This window comes from Gymnogyps californianus, chromosome 1, assembly GCF_018139145.2.
Source record: "Gymnogyps californianus isolate 813 chromosome 1, ASM1813914v2, whole genome shotgun sequence".
Lineage (NCBI taxonomy): Eukaryota > Metazoa > Chordata > Aves > Accipitriformes > Cathartidae > Gymnogyps > Gymnogyps californianus.
Window position 1 is genome coordinate 212471649 of NC_059471.1, and position 20870 is coordinate 212492518.

Here is a 20870-nt window from a genome sequence, read left to right on the forward strand (position 1 = left end):
ATGGCTTCCTTGCAAACACATACTTTTAAAAAATTGGTGCTGAGATCAGCATTAAGGCATTGGACTGCTCTGTGCTCTGAGCACTAAGATAATGGTGCAAATAATATAACTAGATTTAAATATAAAATTGAAAATCATACTCTTGGGTTGTTTAAGCATCCATCCAGGGTATGTGTACTGTATATATACTGTATTTATAAACCTTTGTTTAAGATATATGTTATATTTATCAACTGTATCTTTATCCTAAAAATAATGGACGTTATACTAGGGAAGTATTCTCTGTACTGCAAAACAAATAAAGCTTATTTTAAATGATTTTATAATAATGGTACCTTATTTTAAATGATTTTATAATAATGGAACCTGCATTAATTCCACATGAAATGGTACAAAAATAATCAGTTTGTACTGCAGTATGAAGAGTACCATTCTGCATTTTAAACCGATCTTTTCCAACATGAAACATCTACCTCAATTCATTCTTTAGCAAACTGTCAGACCTTCCTATACACCTACTGGTAGGGTTATTTTTGGATCATCCTGGAAGCAAATCACAGCTATCTCAGTGGGTGTACTGGCCTCTAACAAAATGTCACAGTGGCAGACTTGCACCGCTGATTGGAGAAAAATGTATTGTACTGAAGTGAACAAAAAGGGAATCTTCTAAGAATGATTATTTGAACATTCTTCGCTGCTTCTCAGCTGAAGCATCTTGTATATTCTATAAAATCTCTAACATTTCAACAATTGTGTTCACAACATGAATACCTTCAACTAACAAAGACAATCTTCATGCTATATTAGGGGGTAGAGAAAATAATGAACCACAGATGCTAACTATAAGTTATAAGTCTCTGCTTTTAGCAGGGGGAAAGGATGAATTAATTCTTACAGGACAGGCATTGTAATCAGGTTTTTTTCTCTTTTTCAGTTTATTCTATACTTCACAGACTTCCTTTTTTGGGGCTGTTATTCTTCAATGTCAGCATCTGTCTGAAAATGAGTATTTTCAGACTTTTGTGCTTAGGAGAACTTTTTTTTCAACATAAGAGTTAACGGCTGAATTCTGATATAATATGGCAAAAGCTAGGCTGGATTTTAAGAGGTCATTAAAGAAAAAAGTCTTACTTTCTACACTAACAGTATTTTTTTGCAGAAAGATTTCCTCTTAGGTTTACACAGCAGATAAACCTGAAGAGCTTTTTTACTGAAGCATGAATTGCTAGCTCAGATGTGTGAATAAATAACAGTTTAGAGAATCAAATAATCATGAACATGTCACAGAAAATCAAGGCTCCTAAGCCTGAAACTGAATTAGCTTCTGGTTTAGCAATTCTATCCCCCCACAGCTCAGAAGTTATATTGTGTATGTTTATGCAGATAAATTTGGATGTATAATTAGATGTTTTGTCTCTTCATTTGCACATAGAAGGGCTTTCCTACTGGCTTCTGAAAAAACATTTATGCATGAATTTTAAGAAACAAAATTGAAATGAGCTCACAGAGGCTGTGGAATCTCCATCCTTGGAGATATTCAAACCTTGACTGGACACAGCTTTCACCAACCTGCTCTGAGTGGTCCTGCTGCGAGCAGGAGCCTGGAGTAGAGACCTTGGGAAGTGCCTGCCAACCTAGGTGATTCTGTGACTTTAATGTTATAGCATTAAACAATAAAAATACGTGCAGTGATGGAGAAGGGCAAGATGACAAACGAAGCTGGCGTCTGAAACCCAACTTCCATATTCTTCCTGTGAGTACAAAATATTTTTCTGCTGTTGCTTAACATTGGTTTGCAAAAAGATCAGGAGCTTCGTAGCTCGTGATACCAGGAAAAGTTTTACAGTGTCGTATCAGCCTTGTACCACCCAGGACAGTCAGAATAAACATTATTATCCTTGGGAAAATTAAGGTAGTGGGTCAACTGAGGCAAATTAAATGTCAGACAGTGTTAGAGGCAGATACTCTGATCCTGAGCTTGTATGTACCTCCTTCATATCCACCTCTAGGCCTTCCCACCACCCACTGAATTAACCATAAATCTTTGCAGGCTCTGGAATAGCAGCCTCTTTGCAAGCTCTTTGCTAGTCGACCCATTTGCAGGACACGTCAAGGACAGTCTCTGGAGGAGAGGACAAGGTTCCTGACACTCCTAAATTGAGAAATTTACAGTGTTGATACCTACACCCGAGGCAGTCCCTCCAAAATCCCTTCCCAGTTAATGGGAAATGCAAACTTCCAGGGCCCAACCAAAAGGGAGTTGAGACAACTGGCTCAGAGAACCTGGAGTCAGGCAAAAGCTACCCCAGCCCAAATTCTTATGTTATGAAACACTACAGGTACCTGCCTTTAAAACAGGAAAGTATTCTAAGCGAGTGAAACGAAAAGAAAGTGAAGAATTAATTAACTAAATAGAGGTGATTAAAGTAAATAAAGGAAACAATTATCATATCAAAATAAAAGACAAGAAAGATGATTAAATGAATCTTCAAAAGACCCGTGAGAAACTCATGAAAGACATAATATGCATTTACCTGGTTTTTATTCTTTCATGATTTCATTTTTATTCACTACCATCTGATAATTGCAAGAAACAGTTACTTTAACCATAGGCAATTTAAACCATTTTAATATTTTTTCCAGGGCCAAGAGACAAAAGAACCTATTTATTGTCTGAGGGGATTTTTACTAAAATGAAAGCTTAATCTTTCATGTTTCTTTAAGCAAAGGCTTTTAAAAAATCATTTCTAACAATGCTGTAGGGAGAGACTTCCATGGGTATGCAAAATTGAAATTATAAATTTACAATTATAAAAAAATTAATAGTTTGGGGGATTGCATTGTCTCTGTTCTTTCTGAATGAATACTGTTTCAAGCTTAAGAGAAAGTATTTAGCACATGGAGGAGAATGAGTGTCCTTAGACTCTCTTGCAGTCAAAGCTATATAGTAAGAATGTATGAGAGAAAGATCATTGGAGTTTAATTTGTTTGGGAATATGTGATTGTATGAACCTTGAAGAAGGAGCTTCATACAGATTGAGCAGTCACTATTAGATGCTGGATATTTTTCTCTTCTTTTTGAATATATTGCAATTAGAAGCCAGCAGCAAAACTTGACATCTTCAAATATCAGATGCCCTGTTGGTTCCTCAATTCCTGGCCTGTTTTTCTGTGTTGCCAATGCATCAAAGTTGGCCTGACCACCATCTCCTCCGTAATAGTTTGATGCACTGAAGGTTGCTAAATCTTAACTATGTAAAATTAAGCTGCAAGATGAATTTTAACTGAGGTAACTACCTTTTGGGGCTCTTATGACACATGTCTACTTAGGACAGAACAAGAGCTCTTGATCAAAGATTGATTCAGGAGAGATCTTCAGGAGAGATATAGTTACATATGGGTAGAAACATGGATATGATTTATGTGGCTGCCATGGTTTAAGGCATATTAGAAGTACATGCTCATGCCCATCCCTGTTCCGTGCAGTATTTTGGCTTTAACAGCATCAAGAAAAGGATTAAATTTAAGCATGTAGCTTTGCGTTTTCCTAAATTTGGGCAGTTTTCTGAACTGAGAAATATTAATTTAATGCATTATCTGGAGAGACACAAACATTTCTTCCTAGGCTTAGTGCAGGCTTTGAAATCAGACAAAATAATTTACACTTATGAAACACAACAAACTGAAGTGTTCTATTAAAAGAAAACTAGACCAAAAAAATACCCTCAAGGCCTCCAAATATCCACACATTGAAAGGCAGATTTAAATGTTTTCTGCCAACATATTTCAAGTTTTAATGGAAATACTTTGAGCTACTATGAAAAGCTTTATCGAACTAAATTCATTTTCCATAGAGCAGAGAAGAATCATTGAAGATATTATTCAGGTTTACAAAATATTTAATAGAGTGGAGAATGTGGAACCAGATAAGAAAGGTTAAACTGAAGGACATTTTAACAAGGCTTGATTTTAGGTTGGTTGTGCAACATAAATAGGTCAATGGACCTATTAGATATAGACTTTCTCTTTGACACACCAAGCTGTCTAACATTAGAAACACTTGTGTACAGCTATTATCTATAAGACTTTCAAAAGCAATTGCCATTCTGAATACACTGTTTCAAAGGCTAAATGTCCAGAATTTTTTGAAAATAACACATCTTCAATGCGTTAGCCAAAATCATTAATGTCTTTGGAAAAACCTTGGTATCTGTTCTACAATACTACCCTGAGCAATACTAAGCTCTAGTTATCCCAAAGAAGTATCTGCCCAGCCTAGCTGAAGCACCTTTCTAACCATGTGTCTCTGTAGACTTGGACATCAGATGAAACCACCTTCCAGATACTCAAGGAGCCTCAAGACCTGGTTAAAAGAGGGAACAGCAAGTCAGCCAGGCTGGGTAAGAAGATTGTGTTGGAGAGGGAGAGAGGAAAATGTGGACCTTAAGGATGAATCTGAGTCCTGTGCTAACATGGCAAGACAAAGAGCACGACAGAAACATGCTGCTGCCTGAGGTTCTGGTGGCACATTGCTGCAGAGCAGCAACGATAAGGAAAGTTCATTTCCAGCCCCTCTGCACTGCAGTGCAGTACGTTGAGTTGCCCTGAGAAGTCTTGTCAGTATGGCTCAAGAAATGCTGCGCATGCTTTGGGAGGACAGGCTACTCGGACATTTAACAGCTAAACTGCAGAGATATTACAGAGCATGCATGAAATGCAACATTTCCGCTTCTATAAATGGGTGACATTTAGACAGGAGTACCGCAGAAAGATTGACGCTGAGACTAGCCTTTTGCAAAGCGTTAAGCCCCAGCTCCAGGACAGAGGGAAGAGATTGCTCAGGTTTAAAAAAAAATATGTCAACAAACCAAAATTATTTTCACCCAACCTGCTTCTCAGGTATGTTGTGAATGAATAGTATTTTTAGGTCGAGATGAGGCTCACACCAGAAACAGGAAAATTCTGCACAAACTTAGTATTAGCCACGCTGCCTTCCATTTAACCTCTCCCTCAAACAAACAATAAAACTGTAATATAACGGGAAGCACTGGCCAGCTTTAACACCTGGCACCACATTCGGTCCCAGTTCCATTGTGCAGTGAAGACTGTTTTCCTTACTGATGAGCTCAAACCGTCTGCCATGAATTACTTTTTCGTGGACAATAAATACACACTTAAACAAGATTAAACACAAATGTTCTTTAGTGGTGTCTAAAATAATATGAATGTTTTTTAGAACAGCAATAAACACACTTCATGATGCAAATAATTACACCCTGCAGCCTTTATGTAAAGATAAGCGGCCGGATTCTTGACTCAGCTACATCATTGTAAATCCAGAGTAACTACACTGAATCGACATCTCTCTCCGTGGATTCTGGAGATGCTGAAGTGTTACTGAACTCTGGATTTGCCCTGATTTCTCTCTAGGGTTTTGTAGACGTTGGACATGCATGCCTGAAAGTCTACATGGTGGTCATGGAGGCACCACCACCTCTTATCCTGTCCGTTTTTCCCCCATAAATCTGTCTTCTGCTTAGTGTAATGAAGTCAGAATCTGCCTGTGTATTCCTTGTGCATCTGATATCACTTCTGTAACTGTATTCTCAGTTAGGACCAGAAGAAAGCTCAACTGAGGCTACAGCAAGAAAAAGAGGAGGAAAAAAGGAGAGAATGACTTCACAAAAATTCATGATGGGCGAAGGCAATATGTGGATGATGTGCTGGGAATCAAAGTCTCTCAGGGATTAAAAAGAACCACCTCAGCTGATTTTTCTGCAGGATGGGAAGAATTTGCTCATGTTCTGAATCCTTTCTGAAAAGTTAAATTTAGCTTAGGTTTCCCATGCAATTGTAATTTTCATGTAGAGTTTTGTAAGATGGGTCTGTTGGGCTTTAATGGCCCCTGAAATGAGTCTGGGAAGGTGAACATGCCCACATTGGACCACTTGAAAAATTAGTTATTAGCTTAAAAATAACAGCAGCAAAAATGTATTCAGCTATTAAAAGGGTCTTCAGAATTTATATGAGCACAGAACTTAGACACAACATGCATTCACTGTTTTAACTATCATCTTCCTGTTTATTCTCATGTTTGTATTTTAAAAGCAAGCACTCTGCTCTTACCGGGACTTGTGAGGGCTCCCAGAGCACCAGTCGTTGTGGAGAGAGGATTTGCATTGGTGGTGGTAGCTGAGGTTTGGGCGGCGGCTGCTGCGGCTGCTAAAGTTGCCAAATTCTGTAATTGTAAAGCGTTCATGCCTGCGTGGAGAAGCAATAGGGTTAATTAAAACATGTAATTAAAAAAAAGCTATTTTCAATGGACATGGAGCTTGGGATGTACCTTGCCAAGAGATTCAATTCTTCTTTTCACTCCCAAAATGTCTATAATCTGGGAACCACCTCTTACAGTCCCCGAATAGCATCTCTCACCTCTACCTTGGAGTTGAGAGAATACAGCAAAGGCAACAGCCTATAGTTCAGGAAAATTAAACCTGGTTTGTGCCTCTTCTATAAGGGAAGTGTAGAATTGAAAGTCATTTAAACTCTGTGTGAAGCCCAGGCGTAATACTACTTCCTGACACAACAGGGGGTGTAAAGAAGATAACTGACATTTAAAACACATTCAGGACAGGGTCATATAATTGGGATGAATACAATTTGTTTCCTGTGTCTCCTCTGAATGTATCTACTAAGGCTACGCTGTGCAGTAGCCAATAATTGTGCTGATTTTCCTTTTGAGGGTTCATTTCTAAAAACACGTATGAACTAAGAACATCAAATTAGTATCAGTCTGATCACAGAGCTATCACTGAGGTAGGGACTTTCAGGCCATAAGCTCTGGACTGTCTGCTCAGTTATCTGTCACTTCATTATTTTAGAATATGTGGGGGAGATATACCTGCATTTCAATGAGGACCTTCAAGAAATGGATGCATTTAAATAGCAAAGGCTTTAATTTAGATGGCAAGTAAAAAAGGACAAACAATAAAGAGAATTTATGTGAAAAGGAAAAAAAGATGATTAAGGAATAGCAAGTGGCATTCATTTGACTTAAATCAGAGGGACAGGAGTCTGTCTCTCCAGAGGCCTTCAAAAGTACCTACCTTTTACCTTGGACTAGACAAAGTACTTAGGCACTTACTCTAAGGCGAACTGCCTCAGTAAGAGACTAAAATGCAGATACAAGTTAGGTGCTAGCATTAACCAGACTGGATCCTTCTCAGGATCCTCTGAATAAGATAGAACTGTCCACAGGGGCGATGTTTGGACTGGGTGTCTACACACAGACGTGAGAGAGATTGTTTGGATGGCAGTGAGAGATCATCCTTTTTGGTTCGGACACGAGGGAGATCTGTGCATGCTGCTTGAGCCCTCAATAGAATTGACAAAGTGCATAAAACCAAAATACTAAAAGAGTTTTATTATGTTCTTGTAGTCCTGATAATATAAGTACACACAAAAGGTTAGGTGGTAGGAAGAGCAATACCTTTTTTAGACCAAGTGATAGAGCTAGGAAGACTGTATGAGTTTTGGGAAACACCCAAAGAAGAGCTTCAGTGCCTGGAAACTTGTCCAATTTTTTCTGAATGTTAGTTTGTCTAACAAGATATATTACTTCTCCTTGCAAACTTTGTTTCTCAAATCAGGGGAACTTAATAACAACTTGGAGAAGATGAAAACCAAAAGAGGTTAAACATAATACTTTGTAAGTATGTCTGAGAAGAAATGTTGGTGCTTTTGAAAATGTGACACAATGACAATGTTAGGAGTAAGGTTTTAGTTGATCCAAGATCCACCACTTTGTAGTCTGGAATCTGCACAACACACTTGGAAGAATTACGTGACCAAAAAAGCTCTTTCAGGTTTCTTTTGGAGGCTAATGACCATCTTAAAAAATAAGGCTTTTCTCAGACACTACCAACCCAAACTATTTTGCAAGATGCAATAAAGCTACCCTAGTCACAAGTCATTATTAACCTAGACAATTAGGTGTAACTACTAAACAAAGCGATCACGGGTCATTGTTGCAATTTAGTCAGTCTTCTAAGCCAGCTTTCACAAAGTTGAAGTGCTTAAAATACAAAGATAACTCTGAAATGGCAAAACTGTACCTCAATTACACAGACATTTTATAAATACTAAAGAATTAGATATTGGATACCCAAATGAATAGAATAAAACTGCTTAAAACATCTCAAATCTTGAACAAAGTCATCTTCTAAAGTAGGAAAAGTTGACTGAAAATTTTAAAAACCTTTTATTTTTACCATCAGTCTAAAACTAAGTTTTGGAAGCAGCATCATATTAACAAATAAATTTGTGAAACCAGAGTTGGTAAGGAAATTCATAACAGTTTTCAAATCCTATCTCTAGTTTAACTTGAGAACTTCTCAGTCAAAAAGTAGAATTCAGATAGAAATTCAGATACGCAAGTGTCATTTTAATTTTTTTTTAATTACTCAGTTGACCTACGTGCTTGCTTCAGGTGTAAATATTTTTTTTTTCATTAAAAAATCCTCTTTCTTTGATAGTAAGATTCTGCAGGTTATTTCAAACAACATTTTAGGGATGGAGAAGACTTAAGCTGGGTTCCAGCTCTTCACAAACAAAGCAGACAGTGGTTCTCAAAATGAGATATGGAATCCATTTTCATCCTGGATTGATATTTAGTCCTCAAACATCATATACCTTCCTCTTTCATAAGAAGTATAAGTAGTTCAGCAAAGAATGTCCAGCAAACGTTGCTGGTTTTCACTGAGGCCATATTTCATGCCATTGTGTAACAGAGATTTGGGAAAGCAGTGGGTTGCTCTCAACCATGGCAGCGTGGTTTTCTATCACCCACTGTTTAGTTATTCATCAGAAGGATCCGTCATAATCAGCTTATATTTCTTCTGTGGGGAGGTTTCCATTTGGGACTTTTAAACAGCACACATGGCAAGATTAAATAATAGCGAACAAATACAGAATGGTACTAGAGGAGAAACTGCAAAACAGCTTCACCTAGATGAAATCCCACATGCTTCTGGAAAATGCATGGAGTTTTCTCCAAATCTCAGTTTAGACGCAAATGAATTTTGAAGCAATTTAATACTGCTTTTTCTATTGCATTTTATGTGCATGGCTTTGCCCATGCATGAAAGGCTGCAGAAGGCTATGAGCACAGAGGGCTGTGAAGCTGGAAGGCAGCATACGCACACTGTACAGCGCTCAAGGAGAAGTACAGCAGGCAAGACAAGGTCAACAGGCAGCGGAACAAGCAACTGCTCTCTCTGGGCTCACGAACCACCGTTGTGCCTGTGCGGATGCAAAATAAACACCAGCATTGCCTCATCCCGCAAAAACATTTTTTTTATAGTGGGACATTTCCTGTGGAAGCACAAGAGGAACCCATCAACTTGACGAAAGAGTTTCAACGCCAAAAGAAGATTAACAAACAAGAGCTAGGCGGTGACGAAGTTGTCTCCCCACCCAGTCTGTTTTACTGTAGAGGTGACTAAAAGACACTGGCCGCAAACCAGCTCTGCAGATGTTATAGGGTGTCAGCTTCGGTGCCTTCAGGAAAAAAGACTGCTTGCTGTTCTCACACATGCATAAGAGAACGACAGCAAAGAACCCCGCTGAACTGAGCACCCAAATGTGACTGTCAGCAAGGTCTCATGGCACATGCCGTCATCCAGCATGCTCCAGAGCTGATTGTGTCAACAGGTTTATCACTTAATATGCATCCTCTTTAGGATCCTCTGTCTGCTCAAACATATAAAGAATAAGTCCTGTCATCACTGTTTCATGTTCCCCAGGCATTTTACCATCTCTGCTCCCTCTTTATTGGTTTCTCCCGTCAACTTGTCAAGTGCGTCAACATCCCACTTGCGAGGACAAACTTGGAGGAGGCAAACCAAATGCTCTCAAGTCCCAGACCCAAAAAGTACTTTGCTTTCAAATGGGGATTTTTGGTTCAATTGAGCTTCAGCTAAGGTATAGTTCTGTGGGACTAATCTGCTCTCTCGTTCTCTCCCCTTTTACACACTGTCTTCACACATTTCACATCCTACAGCTTTTTCAAAACAGTCCCAAATCCCGCAACAGAGCTGGACCGCAAATGAGTAGATCGTTTTTATTTGAAAGTGCTGCTCGCTCAGCAAATGCACCTCTCTCTGAAGAAATGCAAATTGCTTAACACTGAAGAACAGTCTCATAGGCAGAGCTGCACATGAAAAATGAAAATCCCCCTGTAGAGGAAAAAAAACCCTTCTGGGTAAGGAATAACTCTTGATCATCATGATGGAGACGATGTTGGGAATTAAAGGGAAATGATTAAAAAAACCCCCAGAATCACAATACAGTTTGATTCCATTTTTAATAACATGTATTTACCAATGTGCTATCAGCTTGGCAAATATTCAAGATTGCAAGGAAATTCAACTTTCATTTTGTTATTTGGCAGATTAAAAAAACAATTAAATTATGTACAAAACAGATGCACAGTATGCCTTGCTTGAAACTTAAGATTTTAAAAAAATTATTTATAAGGATAGGGGCATGAAAATTTAATTTAATGTTCACCTTAGGTAATTTTGTGTCTTATTGTTCACAGCAATTACCATAAATCTACATATCAATAAGCGAGAACAGATGTCAGTTGTTACAAGTGCTTGCCAATCAGGCCTGTTAAAAAGTGACAGATGGATGGTGATAGAACATTCTCATAAGGCCTATTAGCACATTCACAGGAAATTTTTGTAGTGCTGCACAGTCACAGATGCAGTTCTGTGAAAACACGGGGAAATTTGAGAGCACGAGATTTACATTTTACAACTTCTTGTGCTGCCTCCGACACAAACTTTCATACGATGAAGCAATTTGCCTCATTGCAGTCACCACAGCTTTTCTCCTGTGATAACTGTAAATTCAGAATTACTGGGTATTTGTAGAGGAGGCAACAGAGTCATGAGCGGTTCCTGAAGACTTCTTAGGCCTCATCAGCTCTTGGGTTTCCAAAACCATAATAAAATCATATTAGGAAATAGCTGAGATTCGCTTGTTGAACAAATTCCTAATAAAGGAAGGCACTGGCTACATTTTAGTGACAATATATGCATGGAGAGTTTCAAAGTCAGTGGTGATTATCAGAGCCAAATCTGGATAGCTCATAAACAGTTCCCACTGACTTGACTTCCTTTTCTTTGGAAATTTTATCCTTCCCAATTATTAGGATTTATTCCTTCTGAATTAAATCCTGACTGCAGCTTAAAAATCGTGGATTAAGGTAAAATTTATCATGTCCAGGCCAAAAAGCATTTGCTAACATTGGCATCAGCCATTTTGGATGCTGATGTTAAAAATGGAGGTAAAGGCTTCATGGCGTGTGTCTGAAGGACTGTGCTGTTATTCCAGCAATATTCTAAGAATTAAAATAGACAGGAGGCCTGAGCGCTACCTCCATCAGTCCATATATACTCTGCACCTACCTTTAGAAAAGCTGCTTATCTGAACAGTGCTTAAGGTATCCTGAACATTTAGCGTTTGATTTAGCAAAGCCCTTAAAACAACTTTTAAGTTCACAAATGATTCTGCCCTGTTTTTTAAGAGTATGTGCTTAAATCCAACTGAAAGCTAGAGTTACCGGTTGACTCATGTAGGATTTCAGCACATTTTCAAGTTATGCATGCTCTAAACACATTCCTGGCAAGAAATGTGCTTTTCTCAATTGAAACTTCCCCAGTCCTAGTGGGAAGGATTCATCTGATCTAACTTTTATTCTATCTGAATAAAAGTTACTCGCCCAGGCTCTTGCTACAGTCAAAGGAGAGAGAGCAAGCGTATAATCATCTGATCCTAAAATAGATAGATTAACCCCAGCCCTTGGTAGGATGAATTGCAGCCTGTGAGTGACTCCCTCCTCATTGACATCGCAGGGAGACCGGATGCCTAATTTCCAAACTGCTGAGGTTCAGTGGGATTAATTCCACCCACGGAGGAACCAAGGCAATAAAAAGCCCCTCTCCTTCCTTTTGCCGTTTATGGAAAGCCCAGCCAGAGCTACAGATCTTGTGTCCAGACTCGGCCAAACTTCCACATCAAGCACTTTTACCACTTGAATAAGCACGTGTTGTAAACTGCCGAGCGTTGGTTTTCCTCTCAAGGTGCCTCTCCTTCTCCTGTAAGCAGGAGCAACGTGTGGATTGAAAGCAGCCTCACTTGCTTCAAATTCTGCCTCTCCAAAAAATGCTAAATGGAGTTGTTTAATTTATTAGCTACGGAAAAAAAAAAAAAAAAGCTAATGTATGGGTTAAATTAAGTAGGACTTTCAATGGAATTACTGTTAGAAAAGCTCAATATTTTTAGTCCCTGAGGTCAACATTTTCAAAACTGGTAGTTATCTTTAAGAAACAGCTATCTCCCTTGAGTTGGAAACAGTTTCTCAGTGACCTTTACTTTTAATATGATATCCCTAAAGAGGTCATAGCAGGAGAAGCCCTCCTTCAGTATGGCTCTGCTGGAATGAAGCCACCAGAGAGTCAGAGGATATAAAGGATCCTTGGGCCAATGCAAAAGCATAGAGCTTTTGTGCAGATGGTCCTGGCTTCCAACTGGTCCCTCCAGATCCACTAAGCCAATCCAACAATCAGAGGAAAATATTCAGAAAGCAGAACCTTGCAGACTTTCTCTCACCCATCTGCTCCTACAGACTCTGCAACAGGAGGAAATCTGGCTTGGGTAACAGAAGAAGGGTGAAATGGATTGAACAGGGCTCAGAAAGGGCCAGAAGTTCAACCCAAAATGCAACCAAACTGTGAGAGAGTTTCAAAAGGGCTGGAAAAAAAACATACAGTGGAAAAATATAAAAAGTCCCAGCTGCAGAGGGTTTAGGGATCAGAAAGCCAAAGCAGGAAAAGCCAAAAGCATGGTTTCTTCTGCATGACTTCAGAAAGCAAAATACACTGTCTGTTCAATGAAATTAAGAGAGTCCCTTTGTGTCTTTTATGAGTACTGTACATGTTTATATGTCCTGAACAGTCACACAGATAGAAATATTTCTGTATGAGTGAATATTTATTCTTGCCAAAACATTTTACATTAACGGACAATAGAAAATCTTCATAGATCGTGTATTTTTGAACATTTCAATTTTCTACAATCACCCTATGTAATATAAAACCTCCCTGTTTATACTGTCTGTATAGTACTTTCCAGGTTCTTCTTAAACAGGCAGGTTGGCTTAAATAACTGCAGCTTTTAGGACCTGATCCAGCGCCAGCCAAATTAAATGCAAACGTTCAAACGACATTAATCTCCTTTGAACTAAGCTTTCCATGCAATTTGTATATATTTGAACGAGGAATCTTTTTTTCCTTGAAAGGTTGCTAGTGCTTAATGTAGCTTGCATTGTCTTTTTAAAGTAAGACAATCAAATCACATAATGTAATTCATCTACATCATTAGCCTTCGCCAAAGACAAAGCACAGGCTAGACACTGAGGCTTGAGAGGCATGTGAGAGAAAACATTGCCTTTAAATTAGCATTAGCAGATATCAGAGGAGGGGAGGAAAAGTGAGGAAGCGCTCACTATAAAATATACACATGATGATGGTATGTGCCTGCATGTTTTACAAAGGACAGTGAAGCAGAGTTTGGCAAGGTAGAGTTAGCTCCTGTAATCAAGACCAGGGGATTACTGTAATACCAAAGGCAGCTTTGCCAACTCTCCCAACTTTATTATCAGTCTTGACATATTACATGGCTTTCTTCGGCTTGGCTCCTGAAATAAAACAATTTCATGAAAACCTCATTTTTTAATAAAAATGAGACAAAACTAAACTGCGGAATCAAGTGTGGAACCTTAAAGCCTGGAAAGCTAAATGGCAAACTACAACTTTTTGTCTCTCAAATTTTGATATCTCACAAATTTTAGTTAAACCAGTTTCATGACTTGCTTGGACTTCACGCATGGTTTATGAACATAGGGCAAAGGCAATACTGAATATATAGTAGGGTCAGTGGGCTGCTACAGCAAGAACAGCATTCACTTTTAGAGCTGCTGCTCCGCGTGTTTAATGTCGGTATGTTAGTCAGTTCTTGAGAAAAATCCCCATTTTTCTTTGGATTGGATCCCCAGCTCCCAAACAAACAAACAAACAAACTCCAGTTCTCTTCAACCAGAAATGCTTAAAAATCCCACTCCTTTCAACAACACCAATGAACCCCTGCTTTTGCCACATAAAAACTATTTTAACTAGACTGAGGCATGATATTAGGGAAAGGGAATTTAAAACTTCACACTGAAGACCAGTGTCTTTGCTCTGCTAGCAAAGAAAATTGCTTTGATTCAAGAAATCATATCACTGAGGACAGCATGGCAAATATTTCTTCACATGTGCAGCAGGGTGTGTGCTGTGTCCTTTCTGTTCGGTACAGAGACAACACGAGCTTTAGCAGTACAAATAAATACTTGCAGATCCAAAAGTCCCTAATTTTGGACAAGGGGGTGGCTGTATTAGAAGTCCTAATTTAGCAAACTGTGACTTCATCAAGACTTAAGCACAAAAGAGATGCTAGAGCCCTGACATGCAAGTAGGAGTGAAATTTCAATGGCTTACGTGGCTTTTGATCAAACTTTTAGTGTCTGAATTATGTGGTAAGCACACTCATTGACTTCAAAGATAAAAGTTGGACCCCTCAAACACAAAGTTCAAAGAACTAGCAAGCTGCAATGACGGATCTTCTTTAGCACCTTACTCAATTGTGTCTAGATTTTATTCCTCACCTTGAAATATTATATTAATAGGGAAGCTATACGCAACATGGAAATACATATTAGATTCATTTTTGTAAAATGAACATATACAGCTTAAGTTAAAAAACTAGGCCTTTATAAACATTCAAGGATGGCTTTAGCAGGTAATGCAAGATCTTGCTGCAGACACAGGAGTATTTTCTATTCCTTTCACAAAACATAATAAACTAATCTTTAATACTAGATGCACAGCAAAACAGTACCGCATGAGAGGATATGAACTCTCAGTCCTAATGATGAAATAGTGCTTAGTCTTTGGCACTTTCATGTAGAGATGCAGCTTGGAGAGAAATTTAATATCCCTAATTTGACCTTGAACATCAAGGTTTAAGACTTACATGTTTTGGGGAAAGGAAGGAGTAAACTTCAAGCTGTTTTGATAAGATGAATATAAGATAAAAAATACATATTTTCCAGGAGAAGCAGTCAGTCATTAAATTATCCCATAGATGAGAGCATTAGCAATCTAATCTGCAGTCAAGAAGGCATATCCCTCAAGTGACAATGATGTGCCACTATGATTTCTTAAGATGACTTTCTACTAGTCTCAAGACCATATGATTTTCAGAGAATAAATCACATCCCAGATTGAGAGCCCATCCTGAAATTACTGGACTAAAATTCTTAGTTTTAACACAGTTCTTGAAGACAAAGCTAAATGTACACTAACAGTGAGAAACAGGCAACAGAAAACTTCTAAGGTGCACATAATGCAACGGATATCACATTATTTTTCCTTGGTGTCTCAATTCTTTCATTTTGTAGACCTAATCAAATATGAAAACATTAAACACAATCTCTGAGCTCAAAGCCACTTCCAAAACTGCCAAGTATAAAACTGTTACTGAACTGCTCTGTTCTGTTTATCATATTAAGATACATTTTTTTTTGATGAAAAAATGCTAGATTGCAAGTGTAACATAATAGAAGCAGCAAGCACTGCCAGCAGGTCTGAGGAAGAGAGAATAATTCAGAGATATTGTCATCTGTAGGCCAATTTATATTGTCAGACAGCAGGTTCACATTAGTCTCTGATGTCACTGCAATAATGGCATAATATAACAATTGAGCAAAGAATACCTGTGGGGTATAGCTATACGGTGCGGTATATTTATACTTGTTAAAGTATTTCAGGATTCATTCAAAGCAGAACCAGAAGAAGCAAAAGACCAGGATTAAAAGAAGAGTGAAAAAATGGTGTTCATAAAGACTTCTGAATATTTTAGCCCTTGTTTTGTGATGATGAAGCAAGCACAATGTTGTATTTCATTGATTCAGTGGGTTCATGATTAAAATAAACTAATGTGGCAATTTAGGGGTTTTGTGCTTCCTTTTTTTTCTTTTTCCTCTAACAAGAAAAAAAGCTTTTTAACAGTTTCTCGCGGCAGGCATAATGTGCATCTGTGCTCTGATTTACTGCACATGCTGCCTTCTCTAGCATCATGTTAAGTTAGGGTATCAGCATGGTAGGTCACACAGTGGGAGTGACCTTTTGCTAATCACTACACATCAGTTACTACTGGCACACAGCTCATTACTAAGAAACCCTCCAACTAGCTGGCTTTCAAATCCGCTCACACTTTGATTTTTTTTTTTCCCTTTTCTTTCTTTCTTTTTTCCTCCAGACTAAAGATTATACTTTTACATAAATTCTTCTGTTGTGTAATTTTGTCAACTAGGGCTCCAAAGTCAAAAAGGCACCCAGTTAATTTTCCATGACTATAAAAGGAGCCTGAAAATTCATACTGAAGGTAGGCCTGTAATCTTGGGTTTCATTAAAAAGGTCAGAACATTTTTACTCACCACCTATTATTAAAATGTTTGAGGGCTGCCATTAATTTGATTTTTCAGGACACAGAAATCTCACTGGAAATTAGACTGTAATCCTGCTGTTGCTTTACTGACACTTTTCATAGGGTAGGATACGGCTGCAGGGACTAAGAGCTCTCCTGCAATTTACAATTGGTTACTTTGGACAAATGGCAGGTGACTAATGCAAGACAAACTGTTTGCACAACCTGGGAGCACCGGGTTTAATTTCAGTTTCTGAAAGAGGGGAGAAAGTGTTTCTATTGATGTTGAACCGCAAGCTGTCCCCTGCCAATACATCTGCCACATTTAATACACAACACGCCCCTCCACCCCCGACAATGTGATTATTAGAGGTACAGAATTCAATAGCTTAAGAATACAAAACATAGCTGGAGCAAAATGAAATGGTTTTTAACTTACCGGCCATTTGCTGAATGCCGCTGAAGGCACCCAAGTTACTGGAGGAAGTTGCTTGCTGCAGAAGCTGCAAATTAAGAACACAACACAGCAATCTATCTGACATTAATGTAACAAATGAAGATAAAACTAAAATGAGCTATCATTTCACATTTGGAGTATTTATGCTTTCCTTTACATTTATATAGTCTCTTGCTTCTGTCTATTGTTGGAATGAACATCCCTAGAGTCAATGCTGTAAATCCATATTAATGTCTAATCTCTATTAAGAAACACAGAGACACAAGGGAAACTCAATAACATTGCTGCTTTAAAACAATTAATCAATTTATTCTTTTTAACAACCAGGTGTTAAATCTATTTAAACCAACATAGCGTGACTAATTACAACCCTCTGTAGTCTAGTAGTTACCATAACTCATCTCTGTCAATCACGGTCCATTCTCCCCCACCCCCTTGAATTCAGTTTTTTCTTTATTATCTTTATGAATCAAGCACACAGATACTCATTAGGCTGGTATTTGTATATAACAACTTAGCCTACCTCAGTATTAATTAGCCTACCTCACTACTAATATATATTTTTAATTGCCAGGTAAATTGCTGTTTATAATTATATCACTATACCAAAGCATTGTATGCATACAAATTATGTATTTATGCACACACAGTACATCTATATGGACGCATCTATTTGTCTGACCCGGAACCATCAGAAACTCCTAAGTTATCCAAAAGCTGCTCAATCAGACCTTTCAACTCCAGAGCCACGAAAGGCAGAGGCTCCCTCTCAGCTGTGCTGCAGGGGGGTCTCTCTTGGCCATCCAGGACCTAAGACACGTGGCTGTGGATTTCAGATTTCTCCAGCGGGGCAGTGCCTAACGTCTCTTTTTCTTCTTACAAATGGACCAAGGAAAATACCATTTTAAATTTATGAGAAGCAAATGGCTTTCCCCTGCCATCTTCACTTTCTGGACGAGGTAGTATGAACCATGCATGTTTAGCATTGAGTGAAAGCCATTTCCAAATGAAAATGTGGAAAATTAGAGGATTGAACCCCAACATTCTAGTTCAAAGGCTGCACCGTATAGATATGGCCCCTCCAGCGTTCAGCTGCCTATCTGTCCTCCTTTAAGGAAGAATTTAAATTTTATTCCAGCTATAAAAAACAGACTCTAACTTTCAAAAGAACAATAAAACTAATGGAATCAAATTTTATTTTGCAGCACAAGTAAACTTTAAATGCTTGCCTTGGACAGCACTGACACATCTTGAAATGTTTATTCAAATTTTATTCCTTGTTATTTATTTTTAGACCATGTGATAAATCCTGGAGGACTTAGCAATTTATTGCAGAGAGTTTACTACAGCTGATTTACCATGGTTCTAAAATAAATACAGTATGATATAGCCACCGCCTCTGAAATGAACTTACAGCTAGATATTGTGGTGTGAGTCCTCCAAGACCTGTGAGGTTTCCCCAAGTGGCAGTATTGAGCTGTTGCATCTGCTGTGCCAACTGCTGCTGCAAACGCCGCTGCTCCTTGTCCTTTTGGGTATCCGCAAACTTCACCACGATTGGCGAAGAGCAGCCCTGTGGTTAGACAGATCGGGAAAGACAGAAGCGTTAAATCACACCGAGTCACCCTCGCATCGTGAGCTCAGCCATGTCCCACAGGGCCACCGGCAATGGCATGACCTGATCGTTCACCCTCTCTTTGTGATTGGCATATGTAGGACTGTAAGGACTAAGATTTTCAGCTTCTTAGGAAAAGAGGCTATGGAGAAATTATTGATCCCCCCGTTCTTTTTATAAAGCACCGTTCCTCAGGCTCTCTTTTCCTTCCAGCTATCAAAATTGCTGCCAGAGACAGCGAACTGTACCAGTCCTCTTTAATTAAGCTTCACAGCTGACGAGATGGACGTGATGCTTTGTCTGCAGTCTGTTTTCAAGGCATCGCCAAAGGGAGAGGTGTCCAACCTCCCTGCTGCCAGGGACCACACAGCCAACACTGCCCTGCCACCACGGTCTGGCTGCGTGGTCACGCTCGGTGCAGCTGGCTTGTGTACCCTACGTCAACAGACTGTGAGCAACAGATTCACTTCAGCGCCCATCATCAGCAGGTCACTGGTCCTTTGCATATCGAGGACCCCCAGTCCGAAGTGAGCACAAAGGGTGATGGTGCTGGGACAATTTACCCACCTGCAGTCCGCTCCCAGGCACGCTTTGTATCAAGCACGCTTGAGATGTGAACAAAGGGCAGGATGCAGACCAAAAGTGACTAGTTCTGGTGATAGCAGCCCATTCCTGATTGCCATCATTTCTTCTATTGCTTCTATAAGCCTCTTGTTACATGATATGGGAGGGCTGTAAGATGCCTTAGGAAATAGGGAAGCTGTAAGAAAGAACTAGAGATCTGGTCTGCAGCCTACTCCTCACCCATGTCTGAGGGACCCTTGAGAAGAAGTAGGAGGTCATGGACCAGATGGACTTTTAAGGTAAGCTGGATATTTCACTTGGACTTCAGGTTGGGTATTCCTGGGCAAAGTCCCTGAGAGAACGAGACATGTGAATACAAAAGATGTCTCTGTTGCTTTCAATCTATTTTTTTTTCCTGCTAACAGATGTTTTCATATTTTAACCTTTCAAGTCTTCATTTTTTCAAATCAAGGGAGGAAACTATATACTGCAATGATTCAGTTCTTCAAATTAATTCAAGCATTTTGTGAGTCATAGAAACTGTCAATCCATTTCATACTGTTTTCCAACTTCATAGGATCCAATGAATAACTTCCCTCCACCCGCCATGCTTTGTTATACTAATTTCTTGTCTGACTTCAATCTGAACACAATGGTAGGAGTGAAAAGTGACTCAAGTCCAAAAAACACAGTGGCGCTTTAGCCAAACTGTATAGCATGGGATGTGGAGCAGGGTTATACTTAACCTAACTCTTCCCATGGCTGCGCTCACAACACTGTGAACATCTTCAGAAAAGTTCCTGTCCTCTGTTATTTACAAAAAGCAGCCATGTCCCTTTTCTCTGAAGAACCTCACACCAGGACAAATGATAAGAATATTCACAATCAACAGACAAAATGATGAAATAAACCACAATAATAATATCTCTTGTATGAAGATCTCCCGTCAATACTGTTCCTTTAGAATTATCTTAGAAAATCATCACTTGTGATTTATTATTCCACCTCCAACTCCTTTCCTGTGTGTTTCATTGTAAAAATGTCTTTCAATGTTTCAGTGAGGAAGAAAGGAGATACGTACCACTCCAGCAATCAAATAAAGGTTATGAAGGAGTCAGCCTGTTACGCAATTACCTCTCTCTAGTGATTTTTGTACTAACATTAAAAACAAGACCTTTTTTAAAAAAAAAAAAAGGCAAAAGGAGCTGGGGGCTGGAGGGTGTGAGAGATATTTTTCTGGTTTCACTAGTAAAAAAAGCAAGCTGTTTCTACTTAATATGAGGATTGGTAGCACTGGGCGAAGAACAACCAGAACTTACTGCCTTCTACCTAGATGTACAGGAGAATCAAGTCTATTTCCAAAGAAATAGAAACGAATTTCAAAGGAAGAAATACTATATGGCTATTTCAGTTCTCAGCCGCTCAGCACTCAACGCTACAGCTGACATCATATTTATGAATGCTTTAATGTCAGTAAATTGTATAAAAACAATATCTCTGCAATTTATGAATCTATAATTCATTTTTTCACTGTCTGCTCTATATTTCATCACTTCATCATTTTCAAGAGAGCAAACATTCTGAAGACTGAAATTGTATGTAGCAAATGGCTCTATATGAGAAAAGGGTTGTTATTGTTGC

At 38.8% G+C, this 20870-nt stretch overlaps 1 protein-coding gene across 1 annotated transcript in view; it reads right to left on the minus strand.

Moving 5' to 3' along the window:
- The window catches only part of CELF2 (CUGBP Elav-like family member 2), a 377390-nt gene that overhangs the window by 32574 nt on the left and 323946 nt on the right, over window positions 1–20870 (minus strand). The window contains exons 9-11 of the mRNA XM_050914110.1: window positions 18465–18623; window positions 17033–17096; window positions 6127–6261 (exon numbers count right to left, since the gene is read on the minus strand). Of these exons, the coding sequence (XP_050770067.1) occupies window positions 6127–6261; window positions 17033–17096; window positions 18465–18623 (358 nt within the window). The remainder of the gene's footprint in view (window positions 1–6126; window positions 6262–17032; window positions 17097–18464; window positions 18624–20870) is intronic.